The following is a 25,738-nucleotide window of genomic DNA, read 5'->3' on the forward strand; positions in this document are numbered from 1 at the left end:
GTCAAAAAATGTGAGACAAAAACAAAAGTTTGTTGTCACTCAGCTGGCACAGCTTGTGCCCCATATACAGAGGTTGATAGATACATACAATTAAAACACTACTAATACTTCTAACTACTTCTACTACAAAACCAAACAAAAAAGAAGCCACCAGGTTTTCATTGGGGTTGATGACAGGGCTCTGTACAGGGCAAGAAAGTTCCTCCCCATGAAACTTGTCTTTATGGACCATGCTTTGCGCACAGGGGCAGTCATGCTGGAAGTTGGAAGCACCCACTCAGCTAAAATGTCTAATGTTTCTTCATTGTAACTAAGGGTCTTTACTACTTTATAGTAGTCTCAGTTCAGTAGCATTCTCTTGGCATCTGCCAAACTCAGATTCATTTATCAGACTGCCTGGTAGTAAAGTATGATTCATCACTACACAGGTTTCCCAACCAACATGTGTCCCCTGCTACAGAGTCAAATTGCTGTGTGCTCTACGACTCTAGCTGATGCTTGGATTTGCACATGGTGATATGAGGCTTTCTTGCAGCTATCCAGTCATGGAAACTCATTTCAGTGTCAGACTCGGGCAGAAAAAGAGGACTCAGATGCAGATAGGCAGCAGTAATGACTTAGGCTTTATTTTCGGAATAGCAAATCTTCAGACAGAATGATAAATGAACAGGCTATGAAAATCTTTGAGTACAACGGACAAGATGAGGAGAGACAAACAACACAAATAAATAACGAAAGGTGCTCCCGAAGGAGGAAAAGGCTGCACTAATCTTAAGAATATGAACTATGAAAATTGAACAGACATAAATACACTCCGAAGGGGAAAGCGCTCAGGCTATGAAAATTAACAACTCTATATATACAAAAATTACAACAGAAAACACTCCAGAAGTGGAGGGAAAAGCTATGAAAATCTCAAACTGAAACAAAATCTCTAACCAAAAAACATATGAAATCAAAATCACTCTTCTCAAGAAGAACCTAGACAGAAAATAAAACTTGACAATACTTAATGAAGGCGATGAACAAGGCTGTGAACAGGGCTGGATGTACTCGACAAGATGAACGAACTCTAGCAATGCGGACGGGCGAAGACAAAGACTTTACACATGAGGGAGGGGAGCACAGGTGGAAACAATCAAGGATTAGGGGTGACGCCTGACCAGTGACACAGGAGGAAGGGCAAGTGACCTGAAACAAGAGGAGAGTTACTTTTCAAAATAAAACACAAAATTCACAAGACACAAAACCCAAGACAGGACATCCCTCACTGCAGTGTGACATTCATAAAGCTTGCAACACACAGTTTGTGCGCTGACGCTGCTGCAGGGGCAGTTTGGACCACTGCAGTGAGTAATGCAACAGATGAAAGGTGATTTTTTTCCACTTCAGCAGCCGTTGGCCTCTTTCTGTGAGTTTACCTGTTCTACCACATGGCTAAGCTGTCTTTGCTCCAAGGTGCTTCCAGCTCACAATAACAGCACTAACAGATCTTGTAGAGCCAATTTTGGGTTCAGTGTCTTGCCCAAGACATTTCAACAGTAGTAGGGGATCAGTTCCTGATTAGTGTGATTTGTGGACAAACCACTTTACCTGTATTCCACAGGAACAAAAGGATTATTTTTTATAGAAACTTAATGTTGAGAAGAGATCTTGCATGTGATATTTTAAACCAGTGAATTAGCTCTTAACAGTCTTTTGTGTTTCCGTCCTGAACAGGTAAATGCATTTCTGTCCTTTGTGGTACCCATGGTGGCCATCTCTGCACTGAATGGGGTCATAGCCAATCAGCTGCTGCGAATGTTCCGTGAGGCAGAGCAAGACAACCGTGTGTGCATCATTGGGGGAAATCCCACCACTTTGAATGTGACCATGGAGCCCAACCGCGCTCAGTCTCTTCGCCATGGAGTTCTTGTTCTTAGTAAGTGAATACTAATATAATAATATTTTAGAAAGCTATGTGTTGAATTTTATATGAAATGTTATTGTTTCTATGGGTCTTTTCAATTGAAAGAGTTTATGCAAATGAGTATTTCTTTGTATTCTAGCTTGTTTTTCTGTGATTTCCAATCTCATTGGTCTCACCCAGGACATCATTTAACAGATTTAATTTAAAGCATAAGTGAATGTAGTGGCCAAATGTGTCCAGCTTCATCTGTAAGAGTCCAAGTTACATCAGTCATTGTCAATGCCAAGGCAACTTGAATTACAGAAAAGGGATTTTAAGGTGATTTCTTACACTACTCTGACTGTGATAGCCTTTTTTTAATCACAGAGATGTCATATAGAGACTGACTAATCTTCACTGTGATGTGCTTCATATTCTGTTCTAATCAATTATGGAAGTTGAATGGGACATAGATTAATTCCTCCATTCTCTCTCTCTCCCTGTCCTTAATTAGACCTCCTCACGTGTGTGTGTGTGTGTGTGTGTGTGTGTGTGTGTGTGTGTGTGTGTGTGTATGCGTGTGTGCGCACTTCAGATTTTAATGGATGCCAATTCAAAATGTAGTAGTTTGTAATTTTTTTTTCTTTTGTTGTATTGCAGTGGTCTCCTATACTATGATTGGGGTCATTTAAACACCAACTGTTGCCGGAGAGTCTGTTCAAGTGGAGCATTTGCTCTGACATCTGATTGATTCTCATGCAGTTATTGACACACCACAACCTTTGGATGCCAAAAGAAATGGCATTTCATTAATCATAGCATTTCATTAATCATGCAAGCCCTGCATACACAGATCAGTTCAGGGTAAATACTTCTATTCTGCTTACTTGGCCCTTAAAAATAGTTGAAATGAGTTTGAATGTCTCTTATCTTAAAGGTGAGAGCAGTTATGCAATTTATCACATACCAGATTGAAGCAGCAGTTAGTTGTTGTAGACCCCTAACTTGACCTAAAAAAAACTCAATATCATATTTGACGTTAGTTGCATTTTGAAGTAGTACTATGGTGGCAAAACTTTCACTAATCTGAATCTAAATCTCAAAATGCACCAGTGAAGTGCATCCCATCCCACCTGACTGAAACCCTGTATGTTGTCTTGCTTTGAACATATGAAATAATTTCAGACATTGAGACATTTTTCTGAATCTTTTCATCAGCAGCAACCCTAAAAGCCACTGAGATGATGTTTGTTTCATCACTTCATATGCAGTGATGCCAGTAATGTGTTACTTAGTAATGCGTTACTTAGAACTGAGGCCACTTTTTTCAGTAGCGAGTAATCTAATGCGTTAATATTTCCAAACCAGTAATCAGACTAAAGTTAATTATTCAAATCTGCCCGTTACTATTATTTTGACATTTTCCTTAGTAAGAACATATATTTTTGCTTTCTTCTTGTATCTCAGGGAGTGATGTCACGTACGCAACAAGTCACATTTTTCAGCATGAGAACAACTCGTGTAACACCACGCAGCGACACAAACACAAGCAACAAAGGAGGGAGGAGAGAGATGCACGTTTTGCTGGAAGTCACAGTCATTATTTTGAGTTCGTGTCAGCTAAAGATGAGAATATTAAGGTTTGTTGTACATTCTGTGCTGGCGACAAAGTAAAATTCAGCACCTACTGAATGTAACGAATGTAGCGTTATACTAGTGTCTCAAAAACCTTGCTCGATGCTTGAACCAACCGCCAGAATCCTTAAAGGACCCATATCATAAATACACGTTTTAACTGGTCTCTACATATATAAGCTGGTCCTCCCTGTGCCTGCCAACTCCCAGAATGAGGATTGATACACACTTCATTTCTCGGCAGGCGTGACGTATATTTCAAGTTTGGTGAGTTTTGGGGTATGTTCAGGCAGTGAAAAATGCGATCATTTAGGACAAAAAAAATCTTTGCTACAAAAACAATAGGGACATCACAGGTCGAGACCTGCTCGGGCCCTAATAATAATAAATATAATAGCTTGGTTTGTTGGCACAACTTCACTTTATTTTGACATACCAATCATTTATAATTCTCAGGCCCAAGACCTTGAAATCTTTGTGAATGCAGAAAGAATTTATAATGATATTTGATGGAAGTGTTCTATTCTATTCAAACGGAATTGTGCAGAATCACATTATTGTTGTGTGACTCTGAGCGGAATATTGCTTGAAATGGCAGGATTGAACATTGTGTGCTAGTGTTATTCTGATATCAACACAGACCAGAGAGCCATGTGTTCCAAATATCTGACTTTCCAACACAAGGACACAGTTCAGGTGAACATATATTTAATCAGATCGTATCTCAGTTGCATATTTAAACACAACGTATTTTTTTAAAAACCTTGTAGCTAATATAATAAATATTTCAAGTAAGTAATTAACTAGGAAAGTGTCATGGTGATATCTGTTGATTAAAAGTTTTACCCTGTTCACCTGTAGTGTCTCCTCTTGATTAGTGTTTGAAAGTGATTTGAGTTGAAGTTGTAGTTAAGTCAGGCTCAGCTATCACTAAATGTCAGTGGTTAAAATGTAGGAAGTTATATATGTATTTAAAGAGCTGTGAAACCAGAGGGTAGGTTAACATGGTTATAGAATTAGCTGTGTGTGTATGTGTGCGTGTGTGCGTGTGTGCGTGCGTGTGTGCATGTGTGCGTGCGTGCTTGCGTGTGTGACCGACTACACAAACAGCTTCAGGCAAAAAGCTGAGGATTGAGCTGCCACACTTGAACAGACTCCTGATAAATGAGATCCCTGTCTGCTGCTGACTTATTGATGCACTACACTGACGTATATCCACACGCACACGCAAACACACAGGTGCACACACACACATACACACAGCTGGTGCCCATGCTGGCTCCGTCCTCTCCTGCAGTTTTTGCTGCCTGCCTGTGTGCGTTTAAGCATTCCTGTGTTGTATTGATGTTCTTTGATAGTTTAAGGTAACCAATTTGAAGGCAATCGACCTTTAAAGATGTGTTGACATTTCAGCAAAATGAAAGCCCCAGCTGTACCGCCTATAGAGAATCTCGCCACAGAGCCATGAAAGCCAAGAAGAAGAAGAAGTATATTAGACCCTGATGCAATGCCTCTGGCAGGCATACAAATTGTCTCTTTGGAATATCTGTTAGATCTCTCCTGTATAGCTGCCTTATCATGCAGTGATAAGTGCCCCTTAAAGACTTGCACCGGATGAGTTTCCTGTAATATCTGAGACTGACAAGGCCCCAAAATAGCAACATCCAACCCAACCAAGATGTTGTTCTTACAGTAGTGTCTCAGAAAAGCCCAGTCATTACATTTTGCCTGTCTTTTGCTGTAGTGTACTTTAAAAAAAAAGACACAGGCATCTGTGTTTCCTTCTAACCAAGGTTACTGTTTTGAATTCTGGGGATGGCATCAGGGTTCTTTCAAGAAGCTGCTAGGAACCTTGCAGCTACAAACTACAGCAGTGATGTTTCCACCGTCGACTGCATTTCACTATTAAAGAAACACATGTGGCTGAGAGGCAATTACATGCTCTGGTACCACAGCACTGTTTTGCTGTAAAACAAATGTTTTGTGGCATGTGAAAATTCACGTCGACCTTCCATCTGTATGGGGGTACGTACATAATGAAGGATTTTACATTTTTTGGTGAACTTATCTTTTGAGACCATAGTCCTAACCAGTGGCATAAGTATCAGTGGTGCACCGGGGCCCAGACGCTGTCAGGGGCCAAGAAAAAAAAAAAAAAAAAAACTGTCCAGAATTGCCACAGCCCCCTGTTTTTGTGAATGAAATAGCTGGGGGCGGGTCGGTAAGGTAACGCTGAGTAGCCTTGATGCCTGTCAGTCATGCCATTTGTTCCACCATCGCCCTGATCATTTTGCGGGTCACTCACTCGTGGCGTGCCCGTTTGCTGATCACCCATACCTGCATGTTTATCTCAAGCTAGTCTTTATCTCTTGCTAACCTTCTTCCTACTTCCATCAGGCAGCCTGGCATTATCGCTGTCCTCCTCAGACAGATGTTGAAGCTCAGTTTTATTTTTTTGCCAATCTTTCACGTTCTTGACTCCATCGACAGAGAAACGTCTAGGCGCAGCAAACAAATAAATAAATTAATTAATTAATTAATAAAACAGCCGTTCATCGGCCCATTATTGATCAGCCCACCAGGAAAAATCCCAGTACGCCCGATGGCCAGTCCACTCGTGCAATAGCAGTTCTCTCAAGTGGTTGGGACATCTGGGATATTTAGGTTTGTTGTGAAATCCATATATATATATATATATATATATATATATATATATATATATATATATATATATATATATGCCAAGGTATAATTGGCCGTTTTTTGACTATTTTTGATTTTGCCATTATATTTCACCTTAAAAACTATTTACTTGGTGTCATTATTTTCAGCACAACCTCACATGTGACTGTACAGTTATTTTTATTTTGACATACTGTATTAGCACAATGGACCTAAAAACAAAAACAAAAAACATAAAATACGAGTAGAAAATTTTTTTTTACTGTAACAAACCACTTTTTATTACTTATAATGCAAATATAAATTGTTGTTTGCCAAATTTGTGCATACATTTTAAACATTTACAAAGTTATCTGTAAATATTTACATTTAAATGCAGGCAATGCTCAGGTCTGTCTGAGCTCCTTCCAGCTGAATGAAGAGCTGCACTGCCAGCTCCACATTTGATATACACTCGTATCGGGACCTTCATTTAGCTACTAGAGCTACGGCAGTTAGCTGGCTAGCAAAATATGAGATGATTCAGACTGGGTTTGGATATATTAGCACTTGCGTGTTCTGCTGGGCATAACAGTAAACATACGCTAAAGGAATGGGTAACTTTGCTAACTCTCTTATCGAGAGCCTAAGTTAGCCACTGCACTACAGCACTTGCAATTAGCTAGCTAGTTAGCTAGTGGCGTCCTAACACTCATCAAAACGTTGTAACGCTGCAGCTCTCTACATGCCCCGATTTATATTGATGTTCGCCTCTTCCTGGGCTGTTATCCTCCCCTTGGAAAAAAGTGGTGAAGTAGTGCAGAGAGATCGCCTCAGAGCGGGTGGTGACCTACATCATTTGCTTCGAGAGCAGCGAAGGGCTGTAGTTCACAAAGCGGCCTCACATAAAACATAACATTATCACGCTAAATTTTAGTCATCTTTGCATGGAAAATTATCTTTAAAAACCACAAACAACATATGTGAAATTCATAGCAGAATTCAAACAGGACCAGAAAATGTTTTTTATCTCTTCATTGACTGCCATTCATAATAATTCGCGTTGGAGGTCCCATGTACCGGAAACTGAAGGGCGTGACTTCGCCACTCTATAGCTGCTGCCTACTACAAACATAACACCCGAATTCCCACAAATGCAATAACTATAACTATTACGTTTGTGGGGACGTGAACATCTTTATTACAATAACTTCCCACAAATGTAATAATACAATGAATAAGGGTCGTAGTGGTTGTTGTTTGTTTGCCTGTACATCAACTAATACTACTGACCCTGGGTGCAAAATCCAGCTGCTGACTCTGCTCCGCTGTCACACAACAGATCCCCCATCCGCCCTCTCTCTTGTAATTGCCATGTGTCATGTCATTGTCCGTAACCACTTATCCCTTTCCATGGGGTCGCGGGGTGTTGCTGCTGGAGCCAATCCCAGCCTTGTCTCAGGGCGAGGGCAGGGTACTCCCTGGATAAGTCGCCAGCTCATCGCAGGGCCCTCACTGATGAGCAATGTGGGGTTCAGTATCTCGCTCAAGGACACTTCGATATGCAGCTCAGCCCTGCCCGGAGCTGGGATTTTAACCAGCGACCTTCCGATCACTAGTCGACCTCCTCTACTGGCTGAGCTACAGCTGCCCCTCTCTTATAATTGTTTGCCCGCAAAATTATTTCCGTGAGGAAAACATCACCTGACATTTAAATTTGAATTCCCATTGACAATAAAAAATCAGTCTATAGGCAAGAACCTAAAGGTTCATTAATTCAATTCAACTTCGCTTTATTGGCATGAATGTCACAACAACAATAAAGCTGTGTGTGTGTGTTTATGTGAAATAATACTACTACTACTACTACTACTAATAATAATAATAATAATAATAATAATAATAATAATAATAATAATAATAACGATAATGATAATGATAATGATAATGATAATAATAATAATTATTATTATTATTATTATTATAACTTTGAACATTATCACAATCAATTTGTGATGTGAAATAAATAACAAAGTGCAAACAAGACTCCTTCTAACCCTTTTTCTAAAAGTGTATTTTAATTTAGAATCGTTTTCACATAAATTACACAAAACACAAAGAACATACGATAAGTTTGACCTATTTAGGCCACATGGTCATACTGACCACATATCATTTCACGGGGTTGCTGCTTTCTTTGTCTCTCTCGTCTCTAACTATGTCAGTGGTCGCCAGCTGCGCTTCTTTGTGAATTTACTTGTAAGTTGATAATTATATAGGTGCATTATATAGCCTGGTTGGCATCATGGGCAAACAAACACGGGAGTTCCCCCTCCGTTAAACTGCGAGCTGTTCAGCACTGTAGTGTGGTGAAGTGGTGATGCGACTCTGACTGTGTAGCAGGGAAGTCCGAGGATCAATGTCTGCATCCTGAGCACCTGCACACAGGTGTAGGCACCTTTAGTGGTGCGAAGACAAAACCAGAGTCTGTGATGTACTGTAGCAACACAAAGTAGGGCGAGGACGTCCCGGACCAGATGGCGAGGGTGTACTCCATCAAAGACGGTACAGAAGATGGCCAGTGTCTTCTATAACATCTTCGACCTGGCTGGGATCAATGTCGGCATCTTATTTAAGGAGCACCAGCAGCAGGAGAGCCCAGAGGAAAGTCCTGCAGCAGCTGACAGAGGAGCTGAGGGCAGAATACATGGAGGGCAAAGAGGCCGTGGCAGGCGGCACAAGGTGGGCAATGGCGGAACCAACCACCGCTGCAGCAGCAGACACGGACATGGAGTCAGTGCCGGTCCGAAAGAGCTGCAAACGGAACCAAACTTCGGACATTTGAAATGCCACAAGCCCGTGTGTGGTAACTGTGCGAGGAGGCGGGGGTAATCTGACTGTGACCAGTGATAACAGCTCTTTGTTTTTGTTTTAGATCAGCTCGTTTCCAGCTTTTTTGATTATTATTATATTTTCTTAATTTATAGCTATTATTAACTCTTAAAATAAAATGTTTCATAATCAAATAAGTTACTTTTAAATGTTAATTTCCTTGTTCTGCGTTTTCTCTATTAAAACCGTGTGTAAATATGCAATAAGTGCGATTTACTCTGTGCAACGATGAATATTGATAAATGTATAATTAAACTTATTAAAATATACATGTAGGTGTTATTTTGTTTTTTAAAAAATCATCATGACACAATGAATGTGTCAGACTTGGACGAAAGAAGAGGACTCAGATGCAGTATGGCAGAAGTACAATCAAGTTTTATTAATCTGATTCTTTGACTCTCAGGAATGAATGATAACAAAAAGCTATGAAAATTCTGAGACAGACACAAGACAAACAACATAGAACACAGAAAACGAAAAGCGCTCCCGCAGGAGGATAACTACACTGAACTAGGATCAAAATCAAAGTATGAAAATTACAACAAAAATACACTCCGAAGAGGAAGCACAAGGGCTATTAAACTTATCTATTCTATCTTATGAAAATTAACCAACAAAAATTCACTCTCGAGGAGGAAAACCAAAAGGGCTAGAAAATCTCAAATTACAAACAAAACCTTAACCAGAAAATTACAACAAAAAATCACTCTTCAAGAGAGGGCAAAAAATACAGATAAATAAACCAAGAATAATACTTATCACAAGGACGATCAAGACTGTGGATTCAAAGGGCTTAGGCATACGACATGAAGACGAAATACTTTGGCACGGAGACAGGGGAAGACAAAGACTTTATACACATGAGGGAGGGGAGCACAGGTGGAAACAATCAGGAATCAGGGATGACGTCAGACCAGGGACACAAGAGGAAGGGCAAGTGACCTGAAACGAGAGGAGAATTAATTTCAAAATAAAACAGGAAGTTCACAAGACAGACCCCAAGACAAGACAACCTCACCGCGCTGTGACAGAATGCATTCATCACTCAATTGGTACAGAGTTTAAATCTAGCGGTCAAAATGACCACTTATGGCCTTTCTAATAGTGTTGGAGCTCCGGCTCTTCTGAAGCTATATATTTAGTGACCGCCTGTTTTGAGATTAAATTTCACATTAACAACGGATGATAGGCGATAGAAACATGAAATAACAAATAATGCTCAGAACAGCACCAAACTTCAGCAACATCACAGATAGGGTCCCAGCACATATTTCAAGGCATCAAACATTTGATAGCTTTGCCGGCTTTGTCGGAAAAGATAAACAAAACTCACCTGTCTAGCTGCAGGCTCGTTGTGGGGAAGTCCTGTGAGTCGATTACCGAGTACAGAAGAGTTCTGCAGCTCAGTGAATATCATTACTGCTGGACTCTACTGCACTTGGTAATCAACTCGCAGGGCTTCCCCACAACAAGGAGGCTTCTCAGGTGGTGAGTTTTGTTTATCTTTTTCAGATGCAGAGAGGGGGGACAGTTTTGCTGCAGCTCTGTGTCACATCGTGGTGAGGTTGTCTCGTCTTGGTATCTGTTTTGTGAACTTCCTGTTTTATTTTGAAAATAACTCTCCTTTCGTTTCAGGTCACTTACCCTTCCTCCTGTGTCCATGGTCTGACGTCATCCCTAATCCCTGATTGTTTCCACCTGTGAACCCCTTCCTCATGTGTATAAAGTCTGCGTCTTCCCCTGTCTCTGTGCCAAAGTATTTCGTCTTTATGTCGTCTACCGAAGCCATTGATCACAGCCTTGTTCCACGCCTTGTTGAGAGTTTGATTCATAGTTGGTTAAGTATTGTTCATGTTTTATTTCTTCTGAATTTTGTATCCTCGAGAAGAGTGATTTTGATTTGTATTTTCTGGTCAGGATTTTGAATTGAAGTTTGAAGTTTTACAGCCTTTTGTTTTCCTCGTCACGAGTGAATTTTTGTTGATAACTTTATTAAGAAAGAGTAGTTAATTTTCATAGCCTCTGAGCTTTCTCTTCGGAGAGTTTTTATTTTGTAATTTTGATATCTATGTATATATTCAAGAACAGTGTAGGTTTTCCTCCTGCGGGAGCGTTTTCAGTTTTTCTGTGTTTCATGTTGTTTGTCATGTTTGTCTCGCAGAGTTTCATAGAGTTTTATTTGTCATACTTGCTGGAGAGTTACAAATTCAGAATAATAAAACTTGACACTACTGCTGCCATTTCCGCATCTGAGTTCTCTTTTCTGCCCGAGTCTGACACTCTGGTCCCCCTCTGGAGGTAGTATCAAAATCCCAGCAGAGGCGAGACAGCATCTGTGTGAATCCACAGTTGAATAGTGGTGATGATGTGACACACTTTTAGGCAAAAAACTTTTAACTCACCATGTCATTGTCTCCTTCCGTTACTGTGTTGTAGTTACTGTTTCTGGCAACTTGTATAGAAAGAAAAACTTTTTTTTCACCAAAAACACAGCCGTAGATGTCCCAGAGTCTCATTAAAAAAACCTGGTTTTGTCACCACAAACATTTTATTCCGATTCCTTTTCTGCTCTCTGCTCACTGTTCTTCAAGCTCGCTGACAAAACCTTTGACTCACTTATGTCAATAAATTCAATTTTGAGCCTTTTTTTAAAAAAAGAGACAGAATTTGCACAATTTTAGAAAACATGTAATACAAAAAATAATTGTCTTAATGTCATTATGCTGTCATAATGCCGGGAAAGTCTGATGTCTGGTGATCTCTATTAGATAGATATTTTATCCATAAATTTACATTGTTATCATTTGAACATTATAAACAAACTGGAAATAAGCCTTTTCTTTTCTTTGTTATGAATATTGTCTCTCATCTGTCTCTTAATATTTTTTTACTTCTATTCGGCATCTGAATGCTTTCTCTCTCCCTTGTGTCCAGGAGTGGTGGTCATAGCCTTTGTGGTCTGCTGGCTGCCCTATCACGCTCGGCGCCTCATGTTTTGCTACATCTCTGACTGGTCTGAGTGAGTAATGATTCTTTTCAGAATATCATGCGAGAGAAGCTCCAATGGCTTGTTTGCTCATTTGAATTCTGCAGAAGCACACCAATGCTGCACACATTCTACACACACATAGACCTCCACATGCATGATCATCTACACACACGCACACACATTGGCTATAGCAGTCATTTAGATGGTCATCAGTTAAGAGCGTCTGACAAAAAGGAGGACAGATACATCTTTCTGATTAGATGGCCTACATTTAACATTCTTATCCTCTCTCTCTCTCTCTCTCTCTCTCTCTCTCTCTCTCTCTCTCTCTCTCTCTCTCTCTCTCTCTCTCTCTCTCTCTCTCTCTCTCTCTCTCTCTCTCTCTCTCTTTCTCTCTAGAGATGAGCCCTTTCAAACTACATATTGTTTCTCAAATTAAATCAAAACAGACACAGTTTCAGTAAATGGAACTTATAAAGTTAAACGTTAGCTACTACTGCTCTCGCAGAGCGAGGCACTGAGACAAGCTCCTCCAGAATGTGCATAAAGTTTCAAACCCTTGGACTGGTGTGGACAATCTACCCAAGTCCTTCACAAAGAAATCCAAAGTCCAGCAGCATTAAATAGCTGAAACATATCATCCACAGGCATGTATGGTCAACCAAGGGAGATGGAGAAGGTCTCATTTTTCACGTCACTAACAATGCGCTCACATATGGTGTATGTTTTAAATACATGTAAATTGTTACAAAGTTACACAGACTCCCTTTAATAATTCCCAGATTACACTAATTTGCATCTGACATGTAAAACCCGAAGAACGCTGTCCTGTCATACTGCAGAGGAGTTGACCTGTTTAAGATGGCCATATTAATTCCACTCTTTTGCGGGTCTGTAGAAAAAAAAACTTCTGAGAGCATAACAACTTTCTCAATAATGTGTCCACTGCAGGCATGACTCAGAAGATACACATCAACAAACAGACACAGTATTAGCATATTCCACTTATTAAAACTGCTATTTGTTCAAGCAGTGTGTAGTTGCACAGTGGTGTGATACACTCAATAGATTTATGAATTTCTGTTCTGTTACCTCCCAGGTCCATCACAAACTGGAGCTCATAAACGTTCTCACAGTGCAATTTAAAGGAAACAAAGACTGCTTGCTCCTTCCTTGTAAAAATGATTAAATTGCTGGTTTTCAGCTGAGCACAAACAGAAGCCCATATTAGACTGAGAATAGCTGGAGAAGCTCTGATCTTCAGAAGCAGGCAGATAAGCAATATGTTTGAGGGAGTCCTAGGAATATGAAACGGTCATATTCAAGGTACATTCTGATTATGAAACAACATTACAGCCTGTCTGTTGCTTCTATTCATTCATGCATATCAAAAGCATTCAAATTAAATTCTGTCTTTACAAAGATTATTACTATGAATGTTTGAAACAGCTATGGATAATTTTTTTCCAAAGAGTTCTCTTATCTGACTTTCATGCAATTGAGTAAAGCTGAAATTTTCTATGATGATATACAGCAGCTGTTGTGCACATTGTTCCATTTTTCAAAAGAGGATAAAGTACTTATTATATTTGTGGGAACAGTGTCTGGGCCTCAGGCAGGACACTTGTAGAGAGTGACTGACATTTGGAGACACTCCTAACCATCAATGTGTCATAAGAACTGGATACTGGACTGCAAAGATGGTGCCCGCTGACTTGCATGAGAAATTGCTCAGTCAGTGGAAAAGCCAAAAGGTTTTCCAGCTTATTGGTTTGCTTACATGTTGTGTGTCTTATTCATGTGATGTAGTGTGGACATTAGCAGAGCAGCAGCGGTGTGTAGGTCGCAACATTCGGGTAACGCTTAGAGCTTAAAGAGGTCATATTCCGTTTTTTTTCTTTTCTTTTATTGTGTTCCATAGAATGTTTGTTCATGTAAAAGTTCTGCAAAATGAAAAAGCCTGGGGTGGCTGCAGTTGGTCAGGTCTAGCTTCAGCAACATTATGTGCCCAAAGAATGAGGTCAGCTGACTACCTGAATATACTGAATGACCACTTTCTTCCACCAATGGATTTTTTCTTCCCTGATGGCACGGGTATATTCCAAGATGACAATGCCAGGATTTACCGGGCTCAAATTGTGAAAAAGTGGTTCAGAGAGCACAAGACATCATTTTCACACATGGATTGGCCACCACAGAGTCCAGACCTTCACCCCATTGAGAATCTTTGGGATGTGCTGGAGAAAGCTTTGCACAGTGGTCCAACTCTCCCATCATCAATACAAGATCTTCGCGAAAAATGAATGCAACACTGGACGGAAAGAAATCGTGTGACATTGCAGAAGCTTATCGAAACAATGCCACAGCGAACGTGTGCTGTAATCAAAGCTAAAGGCATGGTGTGTGACCTTTTTTTTGGGTGGCCATATCTCAACTTGAAAGAGAGACAAAGACAATAATTTAATCAAATCAAATCAAATTGTGGTCGAGGCTTTGGCAGTCCTCCACCTGGTGATTGGGACATAGTACTCCAATTTAAATTGTTAAGATTATTTCCAAATATCTGTCCACTGTAGTGGACACCCTGCTTGAAAGGTCAGTGGTGTTGAAATACAAATATAATAATACAGAAATATAATTATAGCAAGAATGTGTTTCACATTACATTCAGGGCATGTTCACTGAAGTTCTTTTTCAGTTTAATTCCAAGAAGTACCCTGCTGATATGTATGTGGATTAAGGGGCATCAGTCTGTTAGTGGTCACAACCAGTCAAATAGCAGTCCTCTTTGATTAATTCATGAAAGTGATACTGTCAGGCGTGTTTGTTTGTTTGAGATTTAAGAGAAGACAGACTACGATGTACTGTTAACTATTTGTTAAGAGTAACAATTGTATCATTAAGAAAAAGGCTTGATATCAAGGACTTTCTCTGTTTGAAAATCGCAGGCAGCAGAGCCTTAAGCAGCAACACTGTTAGCTGTAACCAATCGCCCAGAAAGAGATGCAAAATTTCAGCATGTAATGCATTATATATTGCTGTTACAGTGTATGTGTTGAATTGTCATTGGTCAATCATATAGATAGGATGAATACTATTATTGGACAATCAATTAAAGAAGGTGGAGAGAATCCGTGGCTTAGACTTTAGCCCTCCCATGGTGCACAAACTGGTCCCAGGTTCTTGGCACACGAACCATGATTCCTGGAGATGTCGCCCTGTTGAAGAAAACAAAATGTCCCTGGCCTCATCTGCCTGGCCTCCATATCTGCCTTTGTTCATGGCGCCTTCACTGTCGCATACGCACAACGGATTTGGGAGGTGATATCGCTGGCCTTGGAGGCCTCTTCATGTGTGAAAGGGATAAGTGAAAGGTGAATGTGTTCTCTCCCATACCCTGGCTTTGCTCTCCATGTATTAGCCCCTCATAAAAGAGACTAATGCTTAATAGGAAATAGGACTAATAGGAAAAGATGGAAAAAGACAATCTATATGTATTGTGCAATATTATAGCATCTAAGTGTGGCAGACATCATAATGTAATGAGCAATGAACAATGTGCGTGTAGGTTCATGAGCAGTGTGTTTGTTAAGTGGAGTCACGGGCAGTCATGGGCAGCGCGAGGACCCTGCTGGTGCATGGCAGTGTTAGTATTTAGTAGGCAGGGGTCATAGGGAGACATACTAAGTGGTCGGTGGTGCATAAAGGGGTCTAATGTAAATGTGTAAATCCTAACAATACCCTCCTCTGTTAATCTAACACACGAGGAAACAGATCAATTTGCATGACACACAGATTCACCAGATTTGAAATGCTGCACCTGTGGACCACAATGTCCTGTGTTATCAGAATAAAAAAAAAATCAGTACTGGAGTGATTTCAATCAAATTTCTACCAGAGCAAAGACGAGCTCAGGGCTCATGTGTCACCCTCCATTACCTAAACACAGCTCACAGAGTATATATAATGAAAAGGTCATGCTCAATACAATGTCTGTTGTCCCTTTCAATCTTCCACTCATTCATCTCTAATGGTGTCCCTGTATGCAGACAGACACACAGATCATTTACTTTCTACACCCTTCAGTGACCCTTGCCCGCTACAAGAAAGGAACAGATCAATACACAAAATTCAGGTAACTGAGAGGACACTGGAGAGTATCTACCCTATGTGTTAGGACATATTGATGTGTTAAGACTTTTAACCTTTTAGTTTGCCTGTCTGTGTTTGCTTGTGTGAAGTTGTCTTATTCTCTCTGCTTGTTTCTATGTTACATAGCCTCCTATATAGTAGAAGTAAAATACTGTATGATCTTGACTTGTATGTATATACAGTATGTTCACTTGGAAACAATTTGCTCTGGTGCTCCACCAATATAACACAAGTCAAACTAAACATAAAACTGTTTTGATAAGAATTCAGCATACTGTTTATAATTGTTTTTATAATTAGATTTCCCGCACACTATTGTTCTCAAGGCTTTGTTTTTGACTTATGGCAGTGTGATTTGATTGATGCATTACCTGTATTAGCAGAATTAAGAATAACTTCATAAATGTACAACATGTGAAGTTAGAGTTATAATAGTCTGTAATTACAGTCAGCATGTAAAGACAGACTCATGAGTAGATGAGTCTCTGTGTTCGGTGTGATGACGTTTAATGCGCCTGACAACCTAGACAATTGGCAGCAACCACCTTTTTTGAGACATATAATTGCTTGATAATTAATGTGCAGGATATACAAAGATGTATTTTTTTTAGAGCAAAACATGAAAACATCTTAAGCTTGTGTTAACCACAGACCTTATTTCATGCATTTAACCAAAACTCCATTCAGAAAAACCCACTGCCTTACAGATGGTATGTGGGCTTTTTGAAAAGCAGGGCGTGTAATGCTGTCAGTATTCATAGGTAATACAATTTATGACATGCTCCAGTCAGTGGCGCACCATGGAAGTTTACTGTGTGACCCCTGGTGCCAGCTTTCAAATGCCAATCAACTGCTGAAATGGGAAACATCCACCGTTATGTTCACAGCTTACATACTGTTTCATCAAATGTATCCAAAATGCATTTATATACTCTTGAAAAATGGAAATATACATCAGCTGCAAACTTGAAGTAGGTGTTTTCTGAAGCATTGTCCCATTTTAGTATCTGCATTACGTTGACTTGCATGATTTCGTAAGCACTTATACTGTTTCTTTGTTTCTCTCCTTATCCTCAACTTTTTTCTTTCCTTACCATCTCTTTACCCCTACCATCTCATATCCTATTTTATGTAATCTTTATATTCTTAATGGCCCTCCTCTCCTGCTGTGTGGTTTAATCTCCCTCTTCCTTCTCCTCTACGACAGCAACCAGAGGGACAGAACCAAATAGGTTTAAGGCACGTGTGTAATGCAGAGCGTACGCTAACAAGTGTATATAATAACTTCTGAAAGATTAAAGGATTTAATTGTTTATGCTAATTGTATGCATACATATGTCACAATTCAACATACACAAAAACATGCTGATGCAGTACAATGGAATCAATATGCTACATCTCTATATTTAACAAATAGGTTAACATATAACAATGTCTTCTGTTTTCTCGCAGTAACTTGTATGACTTCTACCACTATTTCTACATGCTGACGAACGTCCTGTTCTACGTTAGCTCGGCCATCAATCCAATCCTCTACAACCTGGTGTCAGCCACCTACCGCCAGATCTTCTTCTCCACGCTACGCTACTTCTGCATGCCCTGCCATCATACACCCAGGAGGCATCCCCACCCCCTGACCCGCCACTCCATCAGCATCTCCAGCAACCACACGCTCTCCACCAACATCATCAAAGAGACAGCGTACTGATGGACTGCTATGAATTACACTCTCTCATACTATTAAGCTACCACCTTGTGAATACCAGCCCAACTTTGTCAAGGGAACTCTGATAGCAGTTACATCATCATCATTTCCAAATGCACATTTTATGATGTGATATTGTGTGATATGTCTTGATTCACTACATATGTGTTTGTGAAATAAAAAAACTAAAGATGAAAAAAGGAGGAATGATGGGCATAAACAGATTAAAATGTTAACTGAAATTTAAATGGTTTATACATTATATGTCTATTTTCTGTTCCAGTGTTCGTAAGCATCAACTTGTAAAACCCCTTTCTCTATAAAAAAAAAAAATCCCTCTTGATGTTATTTTGAATGAGCATCTGTGGATAAACCAGGCTTTGTAGGTTGAAAAGAAGAGGTGCAAAGCATAGGTGATTCTCTTCTTTCTCTTCTCTTTCTTGCATCATTACCTCTTAGTTCTGACATCATTCATGACTTTGTTACAAGAAGCTGCAAAACATTTGATGTACAAAGGATGAGTTTAAATGAAAGCGGGTTCTTGTCACACTGCTTACTCACATAACACACTGTTAAAATGTGAGGCAACTGTGTAGACAGTATTGCAAATGATTATTTGAATTATTTGTACATGACAGTAGTGACCATATGCAGCCTAAAACACATGTTGGAAATGAGTTGATACATAAACACACGTTAAATGTAACATTGAGCCTGTGGGAGCACTTCAACAGATAAAGACGCTTTCTGATGCCTCTCCACCACTTGCTGTTGAGGGATCAGAGGAAGACAGGTATCTGTATCATGTTTAATTTAGGAGCAGTACAGAGATATGAAACAATCTGGACTCTGCTAGGAGTCGAACCCAGGTCCGCTGCAGAGCCTCGGCACATGGGTCACGCATGCTACCAACCGAGCTAAGCAGCATTGCTCTAAGTCAGCACTTTTAATAAGTGAGAGGAGGTGGGGCTATGTGGGCACTGCAGCAGCGTGTGCATCAGCTGGCTGTCAGAGATGAGAGAAAACTAGAAAATGCAGCTGATATTGGTCGATCGATGCTGCAGAGAATGTTTATTGTATATTGTATATAAATCAGTTCAAATATTTAGAAACAAAATGTAATGATAATCTGATATCAATCTAACTACATTGGGTTTGTTGTGGGAAGTGAGTCTCTCATTTGCTTTGATATAAACAATTGGGATCATTGATCTGCAACAAGTTCACAGCATCTGAGACAGTCCGTGTTTCTGCTTATGTTGCTAAATTCCTACTCATTGATTTTGAGCTTGGAACTTGTTATGTTTGCCACAGTGGATGTACCAAACCTAAATACAGTCAGTTTAACCACCTTAAATATTAAGTATTCTTAAGCACTACTAGTGGCTCTGTGAAGCTGTGCTTAGGCACAGTGATGCTTCGAGCGAAATCCTCTTCCTATCATCATCAGAGGAATGTTCTTGTTAGACCTCTAGGGGCCATAGTAATTATTTCAACAGCAAAGGAGGAAGTCAGGTAAAGCACTACAAAGAATGATAGTCAATATAGAAAGAAGGGCGAAGATGGTCGTATCAAACAGTCATCATCAAGAGGACCAATCTCTGTGAAACTAAAAGCCAACGGTGGGTTATTTTAACTTACCAATGTTGTAAACAAAAATGTTGTAAAAAAAAAAATGGTGTATACATAATGCCACTGCAGTCACCAATGTAATGTAGGTACTTTGGTAAATGAAATTACATACCTATCATAGTTATTTTAAGCCATTTTTATCCCATTCCATTCCATTTCTTGAATCTAACCAAGTAGTTTTCTTGCCTAAACCAAGCTAACTAAACTGCATATGATTAAGGTCCTAACGCTGGTGCACTGCAACAGTCATGTCGTATCAGGAATGGAGATATACACTACCAGGCAAAAGTTTGGACACACCTTGTCATTCAATGGTTTTTCTTTATGTTTAATTATTTTCTACATTGTAGAACAATACTGAAGACATCAAAACAAAAAGTGCTTTGATGACACCTTTGCACACTCTTGGCATTCTCTCAATCAGATCAGGGCCCTAATCTGAGGTGCTGTTAATTTGAGTCTGGTAATTCTAATGAATTTATCCTCTGCAGCAGAGGTAACTATTGGCCTTCCTTTCCTGAAGCGGTGCTCATGAGAGCCAGTTTTTCATCATGTGTTTGATGGTTTTCATGACTGCACTTGAAGATACAAGTTCTTGAAATTGTTCATATTGGTTAACCTTCATGTCTGAAAGTAATGATGGACTGTTGTTTCTCTTCACTTAGCTGAGTGGTTCTTGTCATAATATGGATTAGAACAGTTACAGCTACAGCTGTATTGAACGTTGTACCAACTCTAGCTCTGCACAACAAAACTGATGGTATCAAACACATTAAGAAGGCAATAAATTGCACAAATTAACTCTCGACAAGGCTCACCGGTTAACTAAAAAACCATTCTAGGTGTCTACCTCATGAATGGGATTGAGAGAATGCCACAAGTGAGCAGAGCTGTCAACAAAAAAAGCAAAAGGTTTTTTATTCACTACATAGTTCCATATGTGTGCTTTCTTACATTGGATGTCCTCAGTATGGATCTACAATGTAGAAAATAGTACAAATAAAGAAATTCCATGAATGAGAAGGTGTGTCGAAACTTTTGACTGGTAGTGTATATAAGGACTTCTGTTACAAATGCCAGTTGTGCAGAATGATCATCAGCATTTTCACTTTTGGTTTCAGTGTTCATCACCTTGACACATCACACTTACAATGTGCCTCAGCACTGTCACTGTACTGTAAAAACACTTGACACTACTACCGCCTTCTATACCATATTGGTTTATTATACCACGACTTGTCATTTTTAATATAGTGCACTTAGTTCTTCATGGTGACAGTTACTACCTGTTTGTGTTGGTTGATATGGCTCAGTGTTCTTGTTATGTAGTTTGTGTAGTTGTTGAATCTGTAGAGGCATTAGTTGCCATCAGTCCTTAGTTCAACGTCACAGATCCACCAGACAGCCATACTGAATGAAGTATGTGAAAAAAAACCTGTATATCCCTTTAATGTTGCAAACTGAACATGCAGTTAGAAACCTGTTTTCTGTACTGCTCTGTAAAGAACTGCCCATGGATATTTTACCCTGAATGTGTCACAGCCCCGTGTTCATTTTATTTATATCAAAGAAATATTTTGCTTATTTCTACTCATGATTCAGATGAGCAATGTTTAACTGTATATCACATTTCTCTAACAGAATGTTATTTCATTTCACAACAAAAAAGAAGTAATAAAAGAATGGATATATAACACACTGACATCATGACTTTGCTGTTTACACTCTGTCTTACTGCTGTCATACAAGGTCTGCCACGGGTATGCAAGGACATCCAGACAATGAGAAGTACCCACATTTGTGCACACACACACACACTACACACACACGCAGACCAATTAGCAGAACGGTGTTTGACCTTTGCTTAAATACACTCATGACAATTACCATGTAGGTGCTTGAAAAAAAGAAATGTCATTCACAGAGCACATGCAGGCAGACACAGCAGGCTTTTACCATATGCCTGACTTAGCATGTCAGCTGAGTATAACATGGAACATTACTATGTCCTATGTTTATGCTGGATATGAGATGGCCAACACAAGGTTTGTTAGATTCAATGTGTACAGTATTAAGGCATTTTCTTTTCTAGTTCTATTAATCAGTTTTTCTGATCCTCCTTCCGATAGGCCCATTGACTTTACATTGTGATGATGTCTCCAACTTTTAAATCACCTTAAGGGAAGTTTTACAAATATAAAACCTCCGTAGATCAAAGACTCATAATAGGAAGAGTCATAATCACCGTGTTTGCAGTTCTTGATGTCCCGTCAACAGTTTACAGATGTCTCTTTTATAATGGCTGCCTATGGGGAAAATGCTTTTTGGGCCGAGGGGAATTTTCCCCTGCAATACTGCAAGTGGGCACAGGTCCAGTTTGGAAACGAGGCTGAGCAGCTCCATCCAGGAGCCTGGCTCAGCCACTGCTGCTCTCTCTCTTTCTCTCACTAAGCCATCCACACTAGATGCTGTCCTCTTTTTAAGGAGCCATGCTACTCTCATAACCCAAATTAACTAAGCTTGTTGGATGATGCATAACTGCCAGATTCCACATTTGTCATGTCATTGCTCAATCTTAGTAATTTTAGTAGGTTTAGGTTTTTTAAGTATCCCAGTTAAATCTCCTAACTAAATCCCTGTGGTGCTTGAATAATCATTAGAAAGTAAAATAAGAAGGTGAAGGACTTTTGTAATGAAGCAGATGAGGAAGATATGGGAGATGAAATACATTTAAAGAGAATGTTGATGCTTATTGTGAATCTGTATTTTTAGTCCTGTGTCCTGTGTAAAAAAAAAAACCTTTTTGACAAACAGCTTGGCTAATAACCCTTAACAGGAAATAACTCAGAAAAATAAGAAATATGAAAATGGCTAAATACACTGAAGTGTCCCCCGATCACGGTTAAAATTTGGAATGTCAGCTGTTTCCATTAGTGCCCCAAACTCTTGTAATGAGTTTGGAACAAATCAGTACATCCATCCATCCATCCATCCATCCATCCATCCATCCATCCATCCATCCATCTTCTCCCACTTATCCAGGGCCAGGTTGCGGGGGCAGCTGCCTGAGCAGGGACACCCAGACTTCCTTCTCCCCGGACATTTCTTCCAGCTCTTCCGGGAGGATCCCAAGACATTCCCAGGCCAGCTGAGCAACATAGTCTCTCCAGCATGGTCGGTACAACATGGTCACAAAATTTCTGCTTCAAATTCTACCTGTTAACTGATTTAATTTGTGTTTTGACCCATTTTAAACTTGTTTTTTTTTTTTTTTTTTTAACTCAGCAGCATTGTAATTTGAATTGAATTCAACTGATTGATTTTAGCCAAGAAAGAAGAAGTAGTTTGAAGAAGAAGAAGTTTGGTCATTATTTCAAAATATACAAGGCGACCATCTACATTCAACAACGCATTTTATAATAATAATCATTTTATAATTATAATTGTAATACATCCAGGGAGAGTGTACATAAGTTTTTCCTTGAATGGGCAGTCTTCAAAGGAACTCTTTCAACCTCCTGCAAAGAGAGAAAGAGGGAAGACAGCAGGCAAGGAAATGTGCAATAAGGTTCAGGCTAGCTATTACTTACTTCATAAGCATACTATGTTCTCAGGCAAGACCAGAGCTGAAACTTGGACATGAATGAGGTGTTACACCTAACAATGATTTCTGTATATTATCTAAACAATATACCTGAGGTAAACCTTAGATTTGCTAAAAATGTCAGATCATTTAAATCAGAAAAATCAATTAAATCATAAAATGCCACTATTCAGTGCTGCTTAAATGACACTGCAGCTTGTTCTCTGCTGTCCACAGAACAGCGGCAGGCTTGGCCAATAAAACTAAAGGCTAATGGAAATAAAGCAAAGCTTATCAAGTTTAGGATGCTATTAAGATGTTGGTTGCCTGACTAAGCTGCTATTGATAGTTATCATGTGTGTCAAGCAGCTTGCAAGTGACAGCTGAGCTTGTTTCCAAACAGCAAAACACCTTCCACTGCAAAAAAAAAAAAAAAAAAGCCTCAGTGTAATCAGGATCCAAGTTGCAGAGGAGGCAAGCATCACTGTAGGTGTTCAATGTCACCTACGTCACAATCTCTGTCACACATGAAGAAATAAATATTTCTCTCAAACACGCTCCATTGCTGTAATGCTGCACACCTAACCTGCCTTGGGTGAGGTTATGTTCAGAGTTTTACATTTAAATCAGAAATGCCACTCTTTCACTTTTTCTTTTCCTGATGACACTCAGAGCAAGAGATTCTCAGCTGAGGGAATACATTTTGCAAACTTACTGAATGGTACACGAGTACATCACCACTCAAAACTATGTAATTACAGCTGAACATACTGTATGCATAGTGTTGTGGTTTTTTTGCCATGGGGACCTACATGCATCAGTCAGTGATCACACTCCTCCTAACATGTGGAGAATTCCAAAGCTCCTAACACTCCTCCTAACATGCAGAGACATTCAAAGCTTGACAGGCCTGTGGTACCTGGACACGGTTGCTAAGGCTATGATCACAAGCAAATGACAGCAAGTTAAAAAAAGCACTAACCTTTTGCCTTTGTTGTGCAGTTGAGCACCATCCACTTCATTATGATAATGGTCTTGTGGGTGCTTGAAGAGACTGAATAAGACAGGCATGTATTTAAACTTGTATGTGACAGGTGTTTTTTGAGATCTATCTGTTTTTCAAATTGCACCAATTTTATCTTGATCGACCCAGTTTGCCATGAGGAGCTGGTTATGGGTATGAAATTACAATTCTCTCTCTTGTCTCCCACTGTCCACTCTATTGCCTTCTACCAAATGAGAAATTGAGCACATGGCAAAAAAAAACCTGTTATCAGTCTGTTATCACTTCCGAGAGGGAAAATGCTTTAATGATCAACTGTGGAACAAGAGGCATGATTTGAATTGGTTTATCACAGCATGCAGACATTCATCCACACACACTGAACTTGATGCTTGGAGACATCAGGAGAAGAGCTGTGTGTTATGTCGAGCATTGCTAATGAAACCATTTGGCCCAAAATGAAAAACAGCTTCCCACTCTCCATGATCCATTTTTTTCGTGCAGTGCCTGTTCAAATATATAACATGTATAAGGGTGTCACGATTCTCCAAATTCTCGATTCGATTAAATTTTCAATTCTAAGCTAACGGTTCAATTCGATTCTCGATTTTTACGTTTATTTTTTTTTAAAGCACAGGTTGCTATGCCAATTTTTGGAATAGACTTTTATGCAATATAATATCTGACCTTTGTTCACAATGTACCTCACTATATTGTTAAATTTAAAACATTTATTAACAAGATAATGTAACAATAACTTATATCTTCAGTCAGTTGGAAACTTAAACAAAATAACCTGCCATCTAGTTTCTGCAGAGCTTACAAACTGTGACTTTTTTGTCAACATAACTCACAGAAAATCCAAAATACTTCCACAAACGACTTCCCCTGTGCTTCCCGACCACGGTCCGGGAGCCGAACAGGAATGGTGTAACACCATGCTATCGTTTGGCTGGCTGTAGCTAATAGCTACTGGCTTAGCTAGTAGCTAAGTTAGAGGAAGTCGACTCGCAGCACTGTCCAGAATTGCCACAGGCCCCTGTTTTTGTAAATGAAATAGTTGGGGGCGGGTCGGTAAGGTAACGCTGAGTGGCCTTGATGCCTGTCAGTCATGATGAGTAGCGTCTCATCACCTCTCTGCTGTGTCTGCAGCTTAGCACTGTGGGCCGAGCCAAGGCATGTCTCTCTCCTTGGACCGGGACAGTTATCATACCGTAACATACCAAATAATAGCCGAGGCGATTATTTGTTTCAATCACTTAACAGACCAGGTGTTTATTTGGGACCAGGCGGCAATTTGAGACAGGTGTGTCCCCCCCACTTGTTGCTTCCCCATGAGCTCACATGACAGGACCACATGTGAGCCCAGATTCATTCTGCAGAGCCCTGAATCTACTCCCCTGCTGCTGCTCAGAGCACTGTTTGCTGTTTATTCAAAATGTATTGATATTAGAGTTCTCAAGGGGCCTGAAAATTACAACCCAACCCGACCCGGCCCACAGGTTTTTTTTTTTTTTTTTCAAGCATATGTTCATTGTTTTTTCACAAAAGGGGTAAACAAACATTTCCAGCGAGGTACACAGTCATACGGTTGG

General features: G+C 39.7%; 1 protein-coding gene across 3 annotated transcripts in view; it reads left to right on the forward strand.

The window, feature by feature from the left end:
* The window catches only part of ntsr1 (neurotensin receptor 1 (high affinity)), a 43,119-nt gene extending 24,946 nt beyond the window's left edge, over positions 1-18,173 (forward strand). The window contains exons 2-5 of one of the 3 annotated variants that reach the window (XM_037105470.1): positions 1,720-1,921; positions 12,014-12,098; positions 16,118-16,203; positions 17,428-17,445. In XM_037105470.1, the coding sequence (XP_036961365.1) occupies positions 1,720-1,921; positions 12,014-12,098; positions 16,118-16,157 (327 nt within the window). In that variant the 3' untranslated portion in view covers positions 16,158-16,203; positions 17,428-17,445. Of the gene's footprint in view, positions 1-1,719; positions 1,922-12,013; positions 12,099-16,117; positions 16,204-17,427; positions 17,446-17,672 lie in introns of those variants that run through there. The other 2 variants (XM_037105469.1, XM_037105468.1) reach the window with 2 other exon arrangements.
* Positions 18,174-25,738: the final 7,565 nt, after the last annotated feature.

The sequence above is a fragment of the Acanthopagrus latus genome, chromosome 7, assembly GCF_904848185.1.
Source record: "Acanthopagrus latus isolate v.2019 chromosome 7, fAcaLat1.1, whole genome shotgun sequence".
In the NCBI taxonomy this organism is placed as follows: domain Eukaryota; kingdom Metazoa; phylum Chordata; class Actinopteri; order Spariformes; family Sparidae; genus Acanthopagrus; species Acanthopagrus latus.